Below are 20,353 nucleotides of genomic sequence, written 5' to 3' on the forward strand. Positions count from 1 at the left end.
AATATAGCTTCACTGAGTTATGTCAATCTCCCAAATGTTGGCCCATTTTACTGTATACTACCTAAAATATCATTGGCCGGGCACAGTGGCTTAAACCTGTAATCCTAGCACTTTGGGAGGCCAAGGTGGATCACCTGAGGTCAGGAGTTCAAGACCACCCTGGCCAACATGGTGAAACCCCATCTCTACTAAAAATACAAAAATTAGCCGGGTACAGTGGTACACACATGCTTAGTCCCAGTTATGCAGGAGGCTGAGGCAGGAGAATTGCTTGAACCCAGGAGACAGAGGTTGCAGTCAGCCAAGTGTCCCCAAAAAAAAAAAAAAATTATTTTCAATATCACTATCTCATGAAGTATTGGGAAGCTGTCAAGTTCCTGATATTAGACACAAGTTTTCCCGAAATTCTGATTTTGACTCAACATTTGGATTTTATCATTGAAAACAATTGCTGTCAGTTGTTAGGCTCCAAGGAAATAGCAGATAATTCAGCTTACATGAGTGCTTTTTCTTGAGACAACCATTTCAAAAAGTTATGTACTGGAGGGTTTAAGATTTAACAAAATGTCACTGCTTTCACAAGGACATTCTTGAGTGAAACTGGTTTTTTTCTTTTGTGGGGGTTCACACCACAAATGCATGGCAGTGAAAAATAACTTATAGTTTGATGCCACTGCCACAGTTTGTGCCAAGGTGCCTGAAGTTTTACCTACTGTTGCCTTATCACCACTCTTATGTCAACATATAGTTTAGGATAAACCATGAAATTTTAAAAAGTTATTCTACACTTGCATTATTTCAGGACATGTGTTTGTTGCCAAGCTTTCACGTAAGAATATCTTTAATTAGTTGATGCTGATGCCTGGCAAATACAAGCCAAGTAACAAGTCCAGCCATGTTTATGCACGCATCCATTTATAACGTATAAGCACAGTCAGCCCTCCATATCCTCAGGTTCTGCATCTGCAGATTCAACCAAATGTGCTTGAAAATATTTGAGAATATTTAATACAATAGTACAAATATAAGTACACAATGTAACAACTATTTATATAGCATTCACACTGTATGAAGTATAAGAAATCTGGAAATGATTTAAAGTATATGGGAGGATGTGTGTAAGTTGTATGCAGATACAGAGCCATTTTATATAAGGGACTTCAACATCCTTGGGTTTTGGTGTCCTTGGCGAATGGCTAGCAAGGGTGGGGGAATGGTGTCCAGAAACCAATCCCAAAGCAAGAGACAAATGTATACTTCTACAGATGAGATATTAACTCAGAATCCATGTCTGCACACACATCTTTAATGACAAGTTGCTGTATCACTCAACAGCGGCACTACTATGATCTTTTACTTACACTTCAGCCAGCAGAGACATTCAGCAATGTGAGATTTTTTAAGTTTTTCAGCTATTGTGTATGTTTCTAGTGTATAATAAAGTAACTTATCCTTTAAGATACTTAAGTAGCTTTTTCATTTCTAGCTTTAAAACCTGTTTTTTTTTTTTCAGTAGTGGCACACCTGCATTAAAAAATAATGCCTTACCAAAAAAAGCACTCTGAATGATTGGTTTCAAAATGATGCCACAACATAGGTGGCACCAGCACTATTCAAAATCATTCCATTCCCATCTCTAAAAAAATTTTTGGCTGGGTATGGTGGCTCACGCCTATTAACTCAACATTTTGGGAGGCCCAAAGCAAGATCACTCAGGGCTAGGAGTTGAAGACTAGCCTGAGCAACATGGCAAGATCCTGTCTCAAAATTCTTTTTAAAATTTTTTTAAAAGCCCAGGCTTGGTGGTGCATGCCTATAGTTCCAGCTACTCAGGAGGCTGAGGCAGAAGGATCTCTTGAACCCAGGAGTTTCAGGCTGTAGTTCACTATGATGGCAGCTGTGAATAGCCTGGGCAACACAGCAAGACCTCATCTCCAAAAAAAGACAAAAGAACTAAATTATTCTACTGCAGAACATGATAAGGTAAATATCTCCAAAGCAGAAAGACAGGTTTCATATTTTCGTTAGTTTGAGTCAGTCCTTCCAAATCAAATCTTGTTTTTTATTAGTATACACATGGTATAGCCAATAAGTAAATGAGAAGCAGTCTTTTTAAGCCAATGATCCATTCTTAAATGAAAAAATATATAAATATTTTAGAATAAATTTATTAAATTCTAAAGTTGTAGAATTTTTAAATTTGGATATTTTGGGAAAATATTTAAACCACTATTGCAAACAAAACAACAAAATGTACTTATGTTTATACTTAGGCACAAAGAAAACTACAATATTTTAAAGTAACCATTGCACAATATTGAGGTTGCAAAGATTACTGAAGGCATAACCTAAAAAATGAGTTGATTTCTAAAAATGGGAAAAAGGGAAAAAATAATTTCTAAAAACAAGTATGCATACCTAAACCTACCTAATGACACCTTAGAAAATTCAAGTATAGCACCATTCATTAACATCAGTGAGGATGTCATCACACATCATGTAGCCTCTGCACACTGTGAGAATAAATGAAAAAGACAGGCATCTTGCTATCATGACAATAGTTTTGACCTCGCAGACCTCTCTGTGCTTAGGCAACGGATAAAGCCATAAGAACTGTCCTGCCCTCAAGGAGCAACCTAAAGTAGGAAAAAAAAAAAACAAAATTACACAATTATTTACAATTGTGAGAAGAGCTCTTGACAACATTCAAATGGAGGATACAGTGTAGTAAGGGTGAGGGTATCAAGGATTCCTTGAGAAGTGATGTTTTGAGGCCATTCTTTCTTCTCAATAACTGGTATTTGGTTCCTGAATCCTTTAACTTCCTTACCATTGTCACTCCTAAGCCAAATCTCATTACGTCATGTCTAGACTACTGTTAAGAGAACCACTTAAGTGGTCTCTGCAGCCCTCAATTTATTGGTGTTATCTATGGGAAAATTGCTCAAACTCTAAGCCTTAGTTTCCTACCCTATAAAATGGGGTTTTATATACAAGGAACATACTAAATACACAGGTATACCTCAGAAACACTGCAGGCTCAATTCCAGAGCACTACAATAAAGCGAATCTCATGAATTTGTTGGTTTCCCAGTGCATAAATTATGGTTACACTATACCATAGTCTATTAAGAAGTGTACAATAGCATTATGTATAATTGATAAATACATCACTGCTAAAAAAATGCTAACAATCTTTTTGCTGGTGGAGGGTCTTACGCCAACGTTAACGATGGCTACTGACTCATCAGGGTGGTGGTGGTTGAAGATTAGGATAGCTGTGGCAATTTCTTAAAAGACAATGAAGTTTGCCACACTGACATCCTTTCCCAAGACTTCTCTGTAGCATGTGATGCTGTTTCATAGCATGATAGCATTTTACCCACAGTAGAAATTTTTTTTCCTTTTCCTTTTTTTTTTTTTAAACGCAAGGTCTCACTCTGTCACCCAGGCTGGAGTGCAGGGGCGCCATCTCAGCTTACTGCAACCTCCTCCTCCTTGGTTCAAGAGATTCTCCTGCCTCAGCTTCCCAAGTAGCTGGGACTACAGGTGTGCACCACACCTGGCTAATTTGGTAGAGGTGGGGTTTCACCATGTTGGCAAGGCTGGTCTTGAACTCCTGACCTCAAGTGATCTACCAGTCTCGGCCTCCTAAAGTGCTGGGATTGCAGGTGTGAGCCACCACACCCAGCCAGTGGAACTTATTTCAAAATTGAAGTCAACTCTCTCACACCCTGGCACTGCTTTATCAACCAGGTTTCTGTAATTCCTAAATCCTTTATTGGCATTTTAACAATGTTCACAGCAACTTCACCAGTAGATTCCATCTCGAGAAACCACTTTCTTTGCTCATCCCTAAAAAGCAACTCCTCATCCATTCAAATTTGATCATGAGATTGCAGCAATTCAGTCACATCTTCAATGCTTTACTTCCAGTTCTAGTTCTCTTCCTGTTTCCACATCTGCAGTACACAAAAAGCATTCAATAACTATTACTTCATTTCTTCTACCTATGTTTCCATTAGCTTTTGCCTATAGTATGCACTAGAGTATGTTACCATTATTTGTTATAAGTAGTACCTCATTATTACACTATTCGTAAGCAATACCTCAAGGTCTAAGATTAGATTTTAAATCAAGGTCAGTAAAAATAGAAAAGGCTGTGAAGACTGTTGACTGACTTTACCAGAATCCATACACTAGAGGTGAGATTAGTTAGGTGATGAAATAACCATTCTATAAACATGATCTGAAACTCTGTTACTGTTGTCAGCAGGAAAAGCCAATGTTACATATGTTTAAAAAAGAAAAAAAAAAACCCAAAACCAGAAAACAAAAGGTGACAAGGTATCAAGACAAAAGGTCACTGATGACTGATCTCTAGAAAAAAAGCTGGAAAGCAGGATTATTAAATGTAACCACGACTAAGATAAAAATCAGAGGCAGAAAGTCTTTGTCACCAAGAAGATATACTCCATAAGAAGAGGAGAAACAATTCATCAGGTTTAACCCTGGTCTAGATAAAATAAAACTATTTGATTCAATACTAACACTTCTCTAATAATCCAATATATTATCCAATCTCAAGAAGAGAGAGTCACGGATAAGAAAAAAAAGTCTTCTTGAGAAGTATGTGCTCTAATATAAACTAATATGCCACTAAGAAAGCAACCTGCAAAGTCCAGTACCAGACTTCTGGATTTGTGACCTAACAAGGTGCTCTACAATTAACCTAACAATCAAACTAGAGTGTTGTAAACTAGAATTATATGATTATGCCAAACCTCCACTCACAAAAAATATATGGAAGTAACCTGTTTACATTTTGCAAATCTCACACACACACTAGCCCTGACAAAAGTTTCACCAGCTTTCTCATCCAAGTACAAGCGTGTAATATACTTAATAAATTTGTCTTATAAGGGTAAGAAATAGTATGTAACTACTTGAAAAGGAGATAGGTAGCTGGTTAATTTAAACAAAAAGCCCAAGGAAGTAAAGTGCAGGAAAAGGATAACTGCAATGGTTAGTACAGGAAACCCAAAGAAGAACTGAATGGTGGGATAGATGTACTCAGAGACCATGAGGCATCAGTTTCCTCTATGAATAGAATATTAGGAGATGTAGGTTAAATGGGACCCTGAAGTCTCTCCCAAAAAGCCTTGTTTATATGTTTTCTGAGCTTAACTATTACTTGAGAATCAATTTCACGTATAAACCAACAAAACTAACATTTATTGAGCTTCCAGCTCTGTGCTTAGGCACTGAAAAATCACTTTCCTTAAGGATTGCAATTAAGCAGGAGAAACACAAATAAGGTGAACTTCTCTTGTTCGAAAGAATATATTTCAACATTCCTTTTAAAAGGAAAACCTGACCTGCAAGTTTCCAAAAATATTAATTACTATTTCTCTTTGCCTCTCAAAATTCCCATTCTGTTATTTTTTAGGAGGAGGAAAAAACAGTTCATTTGAGGAAAAATTGAGGGTCACATACTATACAATTGAGAAGAGTCTCTCTGAAACTGTAATCATTTTTGGCAGGTAAATAGGCATATCCGAGTCAGCAAATGAACTTGAAGATACTGAGTTATACTGCCTGCCCTGTGGGGTTCCACCTTCCCCAAAAGAATTCAGAATTTTTGGGTGATCTGAGAATCTACATTAAGACAACTGTCTCCACACACAGGAGGTCTGAACACCGCTGACCTAAGGGTCTTTTTTAAAAGTATATTTAACGGCCTAGTGCGGTGGCTCACACCTGTAATCCCAGGACTTTGGGAAGCTTAGGGGAGGAAGATCACTTGAGCCCAGGAGTTCTAACCTGTGCAGCACAGCAAAACCCCATCTCTACAAAAAAAAAAAACACAAAAAAATTAGCTGGGCATGGAAGCGTGTGCCTGTAGTTCCAGCTACTCAGGAGGCTGAGGCAGGAGGATCACTTGAGCCCAGGAAGTCAAGGCTGCGTGAGCCATGATCATGCCATTGCAATCCAGTATGTGACACTAAGACTCCGTCTCAAAAAAAAAAAAAAAAGATAATTAAAATGTGTAAGATACTGTATTAGCAATATAAAAAGCATTTGGTGTTAAAATGTTGGTATTATAATTCCTCAGGATAAAACTTACTTTGTGATTGTTTTCTATAACTCAAGATATGATGCTTAGAGCTCCTCCAATCAAGTGTTTCCAGGAAGTGAAAACTTGTAGGACAGAAATTTAGGCTGGGTTCATTTGTATCACACAGACCTATTCTTCATTCAAGTTCTGATATATTTAACTATGTAGCTCCTGTAACAGTTTAATGGAATCTCACCTCCCTAAAATTCATTATGCATTTTTTTGGAAATCCAAACTCATTAACACTTGCTTTCACTGTTGTCCAAGGCAGGCACATCTTTAAAAATGGTTTGTTGGACTTAGCTTTCAGCTAAATATATAATAAATAAAACAAAACAAGCAGTTAAATGAAATGTAATGGGCCAGAGAGCTTCAGCTTTTATTTCCTTACTGCTCAGTAAAAAGAGAAAACCATCAATGTTCACGTATTCTGTAATCCACAGAACAAGTCCGGGGCTACAGCTACACTGCCCACAGTTGCAATTCAAATTAGATAAAAAATAAAAATTCAGTTCTTTAGTCATACCAGCCACTTTTCCAATGCTTAAGATTAATAAAATGTCAAACCATAAAGACATTTACATGTCGCTCACTCCATTTACTTAAAGTTGGCTAGACATCAGAATATACTAGGAGCTCAGGAGTACAAGACACTGTTCCTTCAAAAAGCTCAGAAGTTAAGATAATTTAAATCAGCAATGACAACCCCACAAGTACTATGACCCACGCAGTACAAACTGCTCAGGAGTCAGAAGAAAACTGCTTTTTTAAAAGGGGAGTTTGGCTCATAGAACAACAGACCATGGAAGGCATGACCAAAGGGGAGATGACATTTGAATCTGCAGGATTAAAAGCAGCAAGGGTAGCATTCCAAAAAGAACCACCCCACAAAGATATATGACGTCTCTATGATTTGGGTAACTGCAATTCATTCCATGTGACTTCAGGAGAGAGGTCATGTTTGTGTGTGTAGTATGTGGAAAATAGTGAAAAATGAAAAAGCTGTTAAATTGAGGAAAGTCTATCCAGGGACCTTATGCATCACATTCACGAGGACAGAATTCATCCTGTAAACCAGGGGTGTCCAATCTTTTGGCTTCCCTGGGCCACACTGCAAGAATTGTCTTGGGCCACATATAAAGGACAGCTGATGAGCAAAAAAAAAACAGACAACAACAACAAAAAAAAAACCCCGCAAAAAAAACTCCTAAAATTTTAAGAAAGTTTACGAATTTGTGTTGGGTCGCATTCAAAGCTGTCCTGGGTCCCATGCGGCCCGCGGGTTAGACAACTTGCTGTAAACAGTACAAGCCAGTAATGGAGTTTCATCTGTCATTTTCATGCTCTATCTTCCTTTAGGACAATCATCCTAACAAGATGTAAGATGGATCAAAAGATAACACTAAAGACAGAGACAGCAATTTGGAAGCTATCACACAGGCATCTGAGATCAGTTACTAACTGGTAAGAACAGAAATGAGAGGTATTTAGAGGAAGAAAAAGGGAGATGTTGCCTAACCTCAGATCCAATTCTCTGTAAAGCAGTAGTCAAGATCACCTGGACTGTGAAGACGGTCAGGGATAGAATCCCAGCTAAGGAAAAAGGATAAAATGAAAATCAAGGTAAACATTTAAGAACGTGAACTAGGGAGGAATAAAAGCACTGCTGGGTAAGAGTCAAGCCCCAGCTCAAGCCTTAATTTGTGGTGGAACCAATCTGTCTGGTTTTCGCGAGACACCAGGCTACCCAAGATCAAGAGAGGGAGAAAGCTAGTGCTATGTCTGAATACTAGAGGAGCAAGTACAACAAATGGAAAATGGGATCAAGTATGAGTGAGAGTTGCTAAGATGCCTGGTAGGGATGCAAAGGGGTAGAAAGCCTGGGGAGAGAGGGTGGGGGAGGGAAGCACTGGTTTCTCAAGCAAAGGCTAAAATTTTTCTATTAAGATTTAACCTGATGCTACACTTTGGTGGTGCAGCAAGGGTCTCAAATGGTATAAAACTCAGGTGATCATGCTTTATGTCTGTCTCTAGAAAAATGCTCCAAAAATGATAAGTAGTGATAATCCGCAGTCTCGTTGCATAAAATCAGCCCCAGGTGAATGACTAAGCTCCATTTCCCTACCCCACCCTTATTACAATAACCTCGACACCAACTCAAGTCCGTGGGAAGATAACTAATCGGAGTCGCCCCTCAAATCTTACAGCTGCTGACTCCCCTGCAGGGCAACGCCCAGGCACCAAGTTAGCCCCTTAAGCCTAGGCAAAAGAATCCCGCCCATAATCGAGAAGCGACTCGACATGGAGGAGATGACGAGATCACGCGAGGAGGAAAGGAGGGAGGGCTTCTTCCAGGCCCAGGGCGGTCCTTACAAGACGGGAGGCAGCAGAGAACTCCCATAAAGGTATTGCGGCACTCCCCTCCCCCTGCCCAGAAGGGTGCGGCCTTCTCTCCACCTCCTCCACCGCAGCTCCCTCAGGATTGCAGCTCGCGCCGGTTTTTGGAGAACAAGCGCCTCCCACCCACAAACCAGCCGGACCGACCCCCGCTCCTCCCCCACCCCCACGAGTGCCTGTAGCAGGTCGGGCTTGTCTCGCCCTTCAGGCGGTGGGAACCCGGGGCGGAGCCGCGGCCGCCGCCATCCAGAAGTCTCGGCCGGCAGCCCGCCCCCGCCTCCAGCGCGCTCTTCCTGCCACGTTGCGCAGGGGCGCGGGGCCAGACACTGCGGCGCTGGGCCTCGGGGAGGACCGTACCAACGCCCGCCTCCCCGCCACCCCCGCGCCCCGCGCAGTGGTTTCGCTCATGTGAGACTCGAGCCAGTAGCAAGGGCCCGGTCTCACAGCTTCGACAGCCAATCAGGTGTCGAAAGCAAGCAGGCAGCGGGTAAACCGACTCCCCCGAAGGAAGGGGAGGGTGGGAGGACGCCCGCGCCAGAGCCAATTTCACTGACCCTCCCCTCCCGCCGCAGGAGGCCGGCCGCGCCCGCACACCCAGCATCTCTCCACCCCACCTACCTACCCGCCCCACCCAGGGGGCAACGCGAGAGTCGCTAAGCGGCTGCGCACTCCCGACGGTGTAACTGACAGGAGCTTTACTCCAACCAGAATACGCCATTTGTGTTTTCACACACGGCGGGAGGAGAAACGGCCAATCAGCGACAAGAGGCTAGCCGGAAGCGCTCCTCCCTCCGCGAGAGCAATGGCTCCCTCCGGTTTCGAGCATTTTCCGCTCCCTTCTCCCTCCCCCTCCGGTTGCCGCAGGGCGGGCCTCCCTCCCGCCTGCATCCAGCCACCCCTTTCCCTCCCAACGTAACAAACATTATGTTCCCGACTTCCCATGGGAAAGGCAACCCCCGCAAGCCACCAGACGGCCCCCCCAGCCACCCATCCCCCCAGTGCACCGCACCTCCCCTTCCACCAGAGTTCCGCTCCCCTACCTAGCCGAGGCTCTCTGAGGAGTCGGAGTGCCGAAGCACAGCCTCTTCTCTAGGCGGCCCCGGCGGCTTCCGCTGATTGGCGGCGAGTGGGCCAATGGGTGCGGGGCGGTGGGCGGAGAGGCCAATGGCGCGGCGGGAGGGGGCGTGTCCCGGGTGCCCCTGGCGCCGGCGCTGGGAATCCCCGTGCGGTCAGTGGCGTTTCCGCTCGGGCAGCGGGCTGAGTGAGCTGCCGCCGCCGCCGCCGCCGCCGCCGCTGCCGGGGGAGGGGCGGCCGCCGCCCGCCTGCGCTCAGAGACTCACGCAGCCCCAGTCCCGCCAGTCCGCCAACACAGTAGTGCCGGCCCCCCTCTTTCCCTGGCCCTCCCCCCTCCCCGCCTTTGGCTCGCTCCGCCTTTCTGCCCCCCACCCCCACCTCACGGGTACGGGCCATTCCCGGCCAGGAAACGCCGTGGCGCCGCGTTGGGCCTAACTCGAGTCCTGCCGCCTCCCGGGAGTGCCGTGCGCCGCAGCCCGGGCCCAGGCCCCGGCAGCGCCTGGGACAAGGTAAGGGTCCGACAGAAAAGAGACCGAACCTCACGATCGGGCCCCAGGGGAGGGAAGGGTCACCTCCTCCGTCTCCCCGCGCTCGCTCTCCTTGGGTCGTGGGCCTGGCCCTCCCCAAGCTCTTAGGAGGATGCTGCCCCTTCTCACCCCCCTCGCCGCCTCGCACACACCGTTGCAACACCCCATTTTCCCAGGGAGAGAGGCCCCCCTCTAATCTAGGCGACCCAACTCCCCTTTTCATGTCTTTCCTGGGTCAGGACGCTTCCCCTCCCCCAACGCCTCTTCACCCCCTTTCCTGGGAACTGCCTACTCCACGTTTACCTTTCCCTTGAGGAGAGGCCTCTTGCTGCCCTCCGCTCGAAATACACAGGCATACTTTTTTTCTCTCCCCGATCCCCCACTCCCTACCCCCGTTCTCGCGGCCTTGTGACAGACAACTCTGATCGCTCTGGGGGCCGCGATCTCCCCTCCGTAATCTTCCTGGACGCCTTCCCTCTCGTTTTCTGGCTTCCCACCTCAGATGGCTGCTTCCCAAAGGCATTACCTTCGCCACCCCCACCACACGTTCTCTGGCTCCCCGTGGCGTGTGCCACAGCGTGTCTGAGATAGCCTCGTTGAATGTGTAGGGTTCGAGCCTGGAGTTGAGCCAGATTGTGTCGTTTTACTTGCCTTGGGCGTGGAGAACGATCTTGTGAGAATATCTTCAAAGGCAGAAAAATATTCCCTTTATGAATTCTCTTTCCTTCTGCGTGTAAGTCGGGAATGTGAAGAGGAGTGTAGGAAAGAGCCCTGGTTCAAGTAGGTAAATCGCATGAGAGGGAAAGTTAAACTGTTGGGAAAGCCCCTTCTATGCTAATTGATTCTATAGAGTCCTTGCTTGTCTCACTTCTTGGGCGTCAGTGGTCTTTCTCTTGGATACGGATGCTGCAGTCAGCTCTGCTGGTCTGGGTCAGGGGTGCGTGTATGACCTGCATTTTCTGCTTTCTCATGTTACTTGTGCAATGTATTCACCGGTAACTCATTTCTTTCCCAGACCTCTGGGTTCCACTGGGCTTTGTCTATATTTAAGTTCATTTCTCCGGTTTCCTTCGTGCACATAGGTACTGAACGAATCCCCAAGTTCTCTGCTAATTACCTTCATCACTTGACTAAACAAGTTTTTAGATGACATATTTGTGACCAAGGTCATATTTACACTTCTTTGTTGGACAGATGTTACATAGCTATACTTGTGATTGGGGAGGATCCAGCTGAGTGGAGTGTGCTGAGCTTTTTAGGAGAGTGTGTACTCCCTATTTGAAATTATTTTTTGGTTGTTAATTTTATATTATTAATGTTTTTAGGTCACAGAAAGTTCTAAGTGATAATTTTAGATGTGTGGGATCTGAGCTAGGACTAAAGCAGAGAATACTCAAGTAATCAGAGGTTTCTGGGCTCCATAGAGGACGTAGGGCTTTTTTTTTTTTTTCTATTGGATTTCTTCCACTTTTCTCAGGATCATTAGTTCTCTTCTGTAGCCAAAAATTCTGGCCTGTTATGGGATTAGAGTCTTTAAGGTTTACTCAGACTGTCATTATGTGTAGAAAAATGAATTATGCCCTTTGGTAGGACATGACACAAGGCTCTGTTTCTAGCTGCAAATTTAAATTAGATTGTAGGGTGCTTGGGAAATTGGCTTTCAAAAGACCAAAGCTTAATCTTCACTCCTAAACTGCTGGCTTAATTAAAATGGATATTTAGAATTTGGTAAATGTTGATTTTTCTAATAAAAGGCCTTGGTTTAAAAGGGTGACCTTAGGATTGTTTCTTTCTTAAAAGCATAATTCCAGCCCTTCTGGCATGGAGCACTGGTCCAAAAAAAAAAAAAAAGTGTGTGTAAGGAGTGGGGGTGGGGTAAAGAGAAGGTTGTTCCTTTGGGTTGGATCACAGGGGTGAGTATACAAGGCAGCAGCAGCTGCTGGCTCTGGAGCTCTGGTTGCTACGTGAGAAGCTTGAGTAGTGCTGGCTGCTGTCTCCAGGGAAGGACAGCAGTGCAGCGTCCATTAATGCTGCTGGCTGCAGGGAGCAGCACTTAGGCGATGGCTGCTTCAGGACTAAGAAGAAACCTTGCTTTTCTGGGAATTTTCACTGCTGAGCTGGTTTGCTTTTTATTGGTGGGGAGATGGGAATTAGTAATTCATAACCTCCTACCCATTTATGGATATTGGCATCTGGAAACTGGATCATGGTTAAAGCCTTTTTTTGTTTGGTTGATTTGGTTTATGTTTTTTGGCAGATTTTTGTTTTTTATCTAGATATTTGTGCTTGGATAGGACTAAAAGTTCCATTAGAGTTTTAATTTTTCAATCAGTTTAAAAACCCAAGTAATAATTTTAAGAATCTTTCTGATAACCACAATAGGAAGAAAATAACAGGAATTTTTTCCTGCAACTGACATATCATGTTTTCCTCCGTCTCTTTAATCATAGAATCAATTCTTATTATTTTGTTATGTGTCTCCATCCTTTCGATTAGACCATATTTACCTTATAGATGATTTGCTAAACATTTTACTAAGCTTGAACTCTTAAACTCTAAAAAGGTGCCATTTTGGAGTGGTTTCTAAATAAATATTCTTAATTTGTATATTAGTAATAAACTTCTCCAGATTAGATATTTTCTTTGGAGTTTGACTTATAAGATTGATTCGTTATATACATGTTGGATACAGCCTTCTGACATCACAAATATATGTTTTTGGCCATAATCCATCTGAAATGTAGGACAGACCAGAAGAAATATGCAGAAATCGAATAAGTCTAGTTCAGGATACTGAGAAGATGGCCTCTGAGCCCCTTAGGTGATCTCCCCTCCCCCACAACTCCTGAACATTAGGATGATCTCTGATTAAGCAAAACAGTCTGAGCGTGGAAAAACTTGAAGGAGAACCACCACCACCAATTATATGCAATACTGGACATATTCCTGTGTGCTGTTTTTCTTCCCCAAGACTCGTGTATCCTATACTTTTTTCTCTCAGAATTTTGATTTGTTCATTTTCGTCTAAATGTACTTAAATCTCACAAACATCTATAATTTGTAGTATCACTCTGGCATTTGTGGCAGAGAACCAAAAAGAATGGAAATGAGTTTTGTCATTCACAAACGTGGCTCACATTGTTTTCCCAGTAATAAAAGCAGACCAATGAAACAGAACCTTTAATGGATACTATTTTAGGAGGTTCCAATTCTTACTACTATCACATAGATAAGATGCAATAGCAGATAAATATGATTTCATGTATACTAGCTGTTTGACATACTTAGGGTTTAAGATAAAAATGTTTGTAGTTTTTTACTCTGTGGCTTAAGTTGCTATATAAAATAATTGCTTTTACACTCGAATTTCCTGTTGTTTGGAACCTTTTGTGCTCTTGATATTATCATTTTCTAGAGGATCATACATGCCCTTTTCATAGAAGGATTTACTTAAGTTATACCCTTGAAAACTTTTTTATATCTTTTGATACTGTTTTGTGTCCAGGAACTGACTTTCTGAAATTATTCTGGCTTTTCTGGGGAGAATGACTATTTCATTTTTACCTTTGAATGGGGAAATAATAAAGTGCAAAGTACAGATTTGCAGATAATTACTTTTGCTTTATCCTCTCCATGTTGAAATAACTTATGAAAAATTAGGCCATAGTTAACAGCAGTCAATGACTATTGGATACATTTTATCAGAGGGGAACTGGATCATGAATAAAATAAAATTTTAAAAATAATTTTTGGCTGAACTCTGGTGATTCATCAGTTTAATTTGAAGTCAGAAGGTCTAGCAGTGAATTTTATTTATAAAAATTGTATTTCAGGTGTTGAAAACTGAAACTTCTTGACCAGTATATTTTGTTTGAGGCATCAGACTTTGCAAAATGTGCATCGTATATTTAGTGATATAACTGGTAGTCATTTGTAATTTAAAATATTATTTCAAAGGCACTCTTTAGAAAGTAATGTAGTGTACCTATGATGGGCAGGGATTGGTACCATTCCTTACTGCCAAAAATTCCAAAATATGTGGCAAAATGATTGATTTATCTTGTGGGTGGGATTCTGGGAAGTTCATGAAAGGTGGAGAGAATATAGTTTCCTTCACTTGTCTATATACATTTTGTTAAATAAGTCTTAGGAAAACTGTTTTATTGTATCTTTAATTATGAATTGCGTAAAAGATACCCAGTAACTTTGGGGGGAGGTGCTGTTAGAAAGCATTACATTGGAGAGAATTCCCCTACCCTGGGACAAAATGCGTTCAGTCTTTAATACTTAGCGAAGGGAACTATGGGATAAAATAAACAATGAAGGTAAGCTCAGTCTGCTTTATATGTGCCCGCACTGAGCAAGGAATTTGTAATCGCATCGTGCCTCATTCGTTTATACCATCATATTGATTTTGTTTGCTGAGTACCTGAGGGAATACCTTACTTAATGTAAGGTCACATTAAGTATGTTTGATATGAAGACAGGGAAAGGAATTTTCTGCTTCTTGGAGTAATGTCTTAGTATTTTTAAAACACTAAGTTTTTACATCAGGCCAGTTTTGCCTGATGCTTCATGTCTGTTGCATTGGTTGGGCTGCTGCTTTCTCTTCTGTGTTCTTATGGGTTCGTTGTGGTATAAGGATTCCCACAGCTTTCATGGCAGTATGAAGTAATGAGAAGCATTGCCTTAGCCATGTTAGTTACATGTACACTTTTGGCCTATGTTATGAATCACAAAAAGCAGTAGCTATAGGAATGTATACAAAATAGATTTCTGTCTGGGGAATCAAGTTTTTGATTTGTGCTACCTAATGGAGGGAAAAATGCTGAATTTCTTGCTGCTCTGTTTGAGAAATAGATGGAAGCATGGGAGGAGCCAGAGACCTCTGCAGCAGGATTTGGTCTAAGTAGAAAAGGAAGATTTTTGTTTCAAATTGCCAGCTGCTTATGTCAGACTGACTCCCTTATTATGCCTCCAGTAGGCCTGTCAATATGGCCAAACAGCTAGATAAGTGCGGGGCAGGACAAAGGGCTCTTTGCACAGCAGGGAGGCAATGTTGGTGGGGGAGGGGCAGGAGGTAGGAAAGGCAAGAGGAGGAGGTTCTTTTCCCTGGGAGATTATTCAGTTTGGCATACAATTAAAGAAATCATTTTTAGTTCCCACTCAAGCATTGAATTTTTGCCAACCACATACTATTAACCCCAAATTTGATACATTTCAGAATATCTTGTAGGGATCCATTCTTGCCAAGGAAAAATAAGAAAAAAAATAAAGCTCTGTATAGGTTAAAATAAAATAAATCCCACCCTCTGCACCCTCCTAGGTGCAAGTCACCTCCCGAGTAGACCCGTTCTAGAGCTGAATTCTCTTTAGGAAATGGAAAAGAATATTCTATCTGAATAAAAACACATTGTAATACAATGTGTTTATTTGGGTTGGGATTGGACCTGAACATGTAGAATAATTTGTTTCCCTTTATGAAATAGTTGCTCGTAGTTGTCTACAATTTTATTTCATTAAGATGGGGAGCACCTTACAGCATTCATGTGTTGGGTTGCCATATGTAAAATGCTAACTGAAGAAAGGCTACTTTTTAATTTCAGCCTCATCCTTAGTTCCTGGAGAACCTGATATTTCCTGGAGATTACTCCCTCCCCCACCTTTTAGTTTAGGCAACCTCCTTTGATACATTTGTGTTCAGCTCGCATACAAGTGGGATGGTTGCATCCAGTTTATTAAGACTTAGTATGAATCATAGAGTTGGAAAAGATCTGTTGGTTATCTGGTCCTTTAAACCAAAATCATAATGAAATATTTTGAAATTTGGGTCCCTATTGAAGTTTTCATTAAAATGTTAAAGGATCGGTGTTCTGAACAACATTTTTAGTTACTTATAAATGTTTTGCGTCAGTTCTTTTTTTTTTAAAAATAATTTCATTTATAGGCAAATTAGCTGGCAATTATTTGAATTGTGATAGGATTTCTCTTTTATGAAGGAATATATGACAAGGTTTTTCAAAATGCTTAATGTATTTTAAAAGACTTTAGTTTTTAGAAATAATTGGTTTGAACAGTTTTCCAAGAGCACATTTGTTGCTTGGGTTGAGGTACCACCTATATTGCAATGTTACTAAACTAGCCTTAAAGTTTTCCCTTCTGTCTATACTGCATGCAACAATAAAGGGAACTGGAATGTTAATTTCCATTTATGGATTAGCAAAGGAGATGTTTTAACCGATTAATAACCAAAAACTGCCTTTCGTACACATAATATTAAGCAAGACTGACCAAGTTTTGTGTTATTTCTCTCTGTTAAAGAAAACTGGATATGTTACTACTTAACATTATATTGTTATATAATGGTCTTGGCAGTAATGATACAATATTTCGACCTAAAAAAGAAATTTTGAGTGATTAATTATTATTGTAATTAGTTGGAAGTTTCTCATCAGTAAAATAGCAACAGCATTAACACAAAATCTAGTGAGCTATATTTTATATTACTACAGAAATTTAGGGTAGTCATTTCTTTCTTTATAATTTATTCACATGGATTATTTCCATAAATTTGTGGGACTAAAATAGAAGCCATCTAGTCAAGCACCAGTCTCCATACCAGACAGTTTTCTCTGCATGTGCTATGACCCACGTTGCCAGTATTAAACATCCTTTACACCCTCCCCCTTCCCAGATAATTAGAAATCTCTTCAGGATAGCTTCCATTGCTCCTATTACCTGGATCTTGCTAGAGGCTCTAAGAAGTTCCTGGTAAAAGTGAGACAGTAAGGGATCACATTTTGATTCCAAAGGTTTTGATAACTGTTAGGGCTCCCCAAACAGCTAATCTCATTTTCACTAAGACTTAGCCAGCAGAGGGCTGGAATGGAGGTGAAACACAAGCACTGTACCTCATCTTGCCTGTGCAGCTGCTCCACCTTATTTCCTGCTATTATTATCTCACAACGCCTCCTCCCAGCAAAAAGAAACTAGGACAAAGGGGGAAAATTGGATGGGCTAATGTGATTTTTATTATGCTTAGGTTGTGGGCTTGTTTATATGTACTTAAATACAAAGCTAATTTGCCCCATTCTTAAAAGTCTTTAGTGATAGAGATTTTGTAACTTCTGTATCTTCTACTTTCTTTCTTGATAAACCATTTCAGATTCTCAGCCTTACAGAAAGAAAGGTTTTAAGCATACTTAATTTTCATTGGCCATTCACAGTCATTATTACCACCAGATGCCACTATATTAGCTTGAAGAAAGGTGGACTCTCTTCTGTACATAATATCTGCAATTTGTTTTGGAAAATACTAATTTGTATAAATCTGATTTATGACTAAAATAAGGTTAAAAATTAGACGTCTGTGTATGTTTACCCTATTACCTTAGTGGGGGTGAAATTAATTAGCTCTTTGAACATAAATTTTTCATGTCTTAGAGTTCTTTTTTCAAGCTGCATAATTTATGTTCTTCAAGCCATTTTTATCCCATACCACCCCCACAAAGGGGGAAATTTTATGTTTTATCATTTTTATTGTCTTTCAGTGGTGAGATTTTCCCCACCCCACTCCTGAAATGTGAAGACTCAAATGAAACTGAGTAATCTAATAAGGTATATGCGTTGCTGAATATAGTAAGATGATTGTTTCATCATTCTTAGATATTATGATCTAGTTTGAATCTGGTTTCCAGTATCATGTTAGCATATTTAATACTGTTGATATGTTAATTTTAATACATGCCCAGGTGGATCTCCTTGCTTTCTATTTGTGCCCCTTGTTTGTCGTTTTGTATGAAGGGGGTTTTTGTTGTTGAATTTTCTTCCCCATCTCTGTGTCCTGTTATGTTCTTTGGCTTATGTTTCAAAAATTCTGTTTCCTACCACCAACCTCTGTACATGCCACAACACATACAATTTGTACTTTCACAGTTTCTGTGAAGTAGGATGATCTGCAGTTAATAATCAACTGTTTGGGCATTCTTGGTATCCAAGGAAGGTTTTACTTAGAAGGAAGAACCTGGAAGGACCTGTTGGCAATTAGACTACTTCTGCGTTTATTTTACATTTTCCCTTATTAACATAGGCTGTTGAGAGTTGACTTGTTTTATAAGAGAAGCCAGATTGACAGAGAAGAGCCCCAATCAGATAGAGTTATTTTAAAAATAAATGTGTTTATTATGGTAACATTTGGGGTAGAATCTAAAGGGCATATTTTTAAAAAAACTTTTAGTTCTAAAGACAAAAGAGTTTAACCTAAAACAGAACAAAGAGAAGGGCCTTTGAAGCAGTATGATTGATTAGATGCTGAATGTAGCATTAGAATGTTGTATGAAAGCATAAATTTTTATTTTCTCAATTTCTATGGTACAAACTACTATGCCCATGGAAGTATGTGTTTATGCCCACAGCCTGAAATATATTCGGTGGAATGCCTTAAAAAAGAATAGATCTGAGGAAAATGTAAGAGCAAGTCTAAAATTTTGAAGTCCTTTTTGAAATGTTATTTTTTCCTAGACAAATTTAGTGTTATTTGTGGCAAATAGAACTTTAATGTCGTAATTTAGTAATAGAACAAAATAAGGGTGGGTTTACATGTCCCTGCACATTTTAGGATGGAGCTAAAAATTATAAGGTCTACATACCAAATTGTTACACATTTTAATATTGGGGCTTTTATTGAAAAAGTTTACCCAATATTTAAAAACCTTTAAAAACAAAGTGACATAAAATATTCACAGATAAATCAGGTAGTCACCTTATTGGTGACATATTATGTAAGTGTACTAAAGCCAGATATTTAGTGTTAAACCAAAAATATGAAAATTATGCTAACATCATATACAGATCTCAGAAGTTACTGTAGCCAGCCAGGCGTGGCGGCTCACACTTGTACTCCCAGCACTTTGTGAGGCCAGGGCGGGTGGATCACCTTGGGTCGGGTGTTTGAGACCAGCCTGACCAACATGGTGAAATGCCATTTCTACTAAAAATACAAAAATTAGCCGGGCATAGTGGTGCAAGCTTGTAATCCCAGCTACTTGGGAGGCTGAGGCATAAGAATTGCTTGACCCTGGGAGGCAGAGGTTGCAGTGAGCCAAGATCGTGCCACTGCATTCCAGCCTGGGAGACAGAACAAGACTGTGTCTCAAATAAATAAAAAATAAAGAAGTTACTGTAGATGCCACTCTTACTTAAACCCTAGGCCATGTGTGGAGTCCCAGGGGAAGACATGTATTTTTAGAGAAGGAAGGCTCTAGGTAGGTGTAACCTTCCTCTTACGGTTTATCACGAACAGTTAGTATGAAAAGGAATGGCTGGAAGTTTGCAGTAGTACACTGAGCAACAAGAGAAATAAACATATCCCACTTCATGAAATGACCATGCCAGCCAAGGGAGATGAAAAACAATTTTTTTTATAGTACACCTCATTTTTTTAAAAACACTTTAATACTAGGAATATGTTTCTGTGGCAAATAGTTACCCCCAAAGGATTATGTCAAATATCTCTTGTGAAAATTAATTTTAAAATTAATCTTTTGGCTGGGCGCGGTTGCTCATGCCTGTAAACCCAACACTTTGGGATGCCAAGGTGGGCAGATCACCTGAGGTCTAGAGTTCGAGACCAGCCTGACCAACATGGAGAAACCCCATCTCTACTGAAAATAGAAAATTAGCTGGGCGTGGTGGCGCATGCCTATAATCCCAGCTACTCGGGAGGCTGAGGCAGGAGAATTGCTCGAACCCAGGTGGCAGAAATTGCAGTGAGCTGAGATTGCGCCATTGTATTTCAGCCTGGGCAACAAGAGCGAAACTATGTCTCAAAAAAAAAAATTAATCTTGTATAGATAGTGACCACGTTTTACTTTCCTTGGGACAGTCCTGGTTTATACCTGCTATCCTAGCGTAATTAGTAATAGCACCTGTTTCACTCTCAAAAATGTCTCAATTTGGACCATAAATTATATGCTTACCATAATTGTAGAGGATTGTGAGACTTTTAGTCGCTACCTAGCAACCTAGTTTTTCTTGATAGAGCTCTTCTTATTCTGGAGTCTCCTGTGCTGCGATTTATCTGTTGACCTCTCTGAACCCCCATTTCCAAATGAGCAGTTTTTAGAATGTCTTTTTTCTTTTCCCATTAGGTGGTAGTAAGGGAAGGAGTAGGTATAGATTTGATTAATTTTTTAATTTTTTATTATTAAAAACTCCAATTACTACAAAATAGAAAAAT

At 40.9% G+C, this 20,353-nt stretch overlaps 2 protein-coding genes across 31 annotated transcripts in view; one reads left to right on the top strand and one right to left on the bottom strand.

Annotated features, from left to right (window-relative positions):
- Nucleotides 1-898: 898 nt before the first annotated feature.
- Nucleotides 899-9,756, bottom strand: LOC101132497 (uncharacterized). 7 transcript variants are annotated; one of them, XM_063703597.1, is made up of 3 exons: nucleotides 7,638-9,490; nucleotides 3,563-3,962; nucleotides 1,285-2,636 (listed from the first exon to the last, which is right to left on the bottom strand). In XM_063703597.1, the coding sequence occupies exon 1, from the start codon at nucleotides 9,231-9,233 to the stop codon at nucleotides 8,595-8,597; it is 639 nt and encodes a 212-aa protein (XP_063559667.1). In that variant the 5' UTR covers nucleotides 9,234-9,490; the 3' UTR covers nucleotides 1,285-2,636; nucleotides 3,563-3,962; nucleotides 7,638-8,594. The 7 variants fall into 7 exon arrangements, 6 of the variants coding, with proteins under 6 accessions (XP_063559667.1, XP_063559666.1, XP_030864869.1 ...); XR_004069779.3 differs by lacking the exon at nucleotides 7,638-9,490 and adding an exon at nucleotides 9,556-9,756 and having other exon boundaries at nucleotides 899-3,962; XM_063703596.1 differs by having other exon boundaries at nucleotides 1,285-3,962; nucleotides 7,677-9,490.
- SETD5 (SET domain containing 5) overlaps nucleotides 9,720-20,353 on the top strand; it is a 78,678-nt gene continuing 68,044 nt past the window's right edge. For 13 of the 24 annotated variants that reach the window (XM_063703571.1, XM_063703569.1, XM_063703577.1 and 10 more), the window contains exon 1: nucleotides 9,780-10,098. The gene's annotated coding sequence lies outside the window, so the exon portion shown is untranslated. Of the gene's footprint in view, nucleotides 10,099-17,666; nucleotides 17,734-20,353 lie in introns of all 24 variants that reach the window. The other 11 variants (XM_055382819.2, XM_055382827.2, XM_019023856.4 and 8 more) reach the window with 5 other exon arrangements.

This window comes from Gorilla gorilla, chromosome 2, assembly GCF_029281585.2.
Source record: "Gorilla gorilla gorilla isolate KB3781 chromosome 2, NHGRI_mGorGor1-v2.1_pri, whole genome shotgun sequence".
Taxonomy (NCBI): Eukaryota; Metazoa; Chordata; class Mammalia; order Primates; family Hominidae; genus Gorilla; species Gorilla gorilla.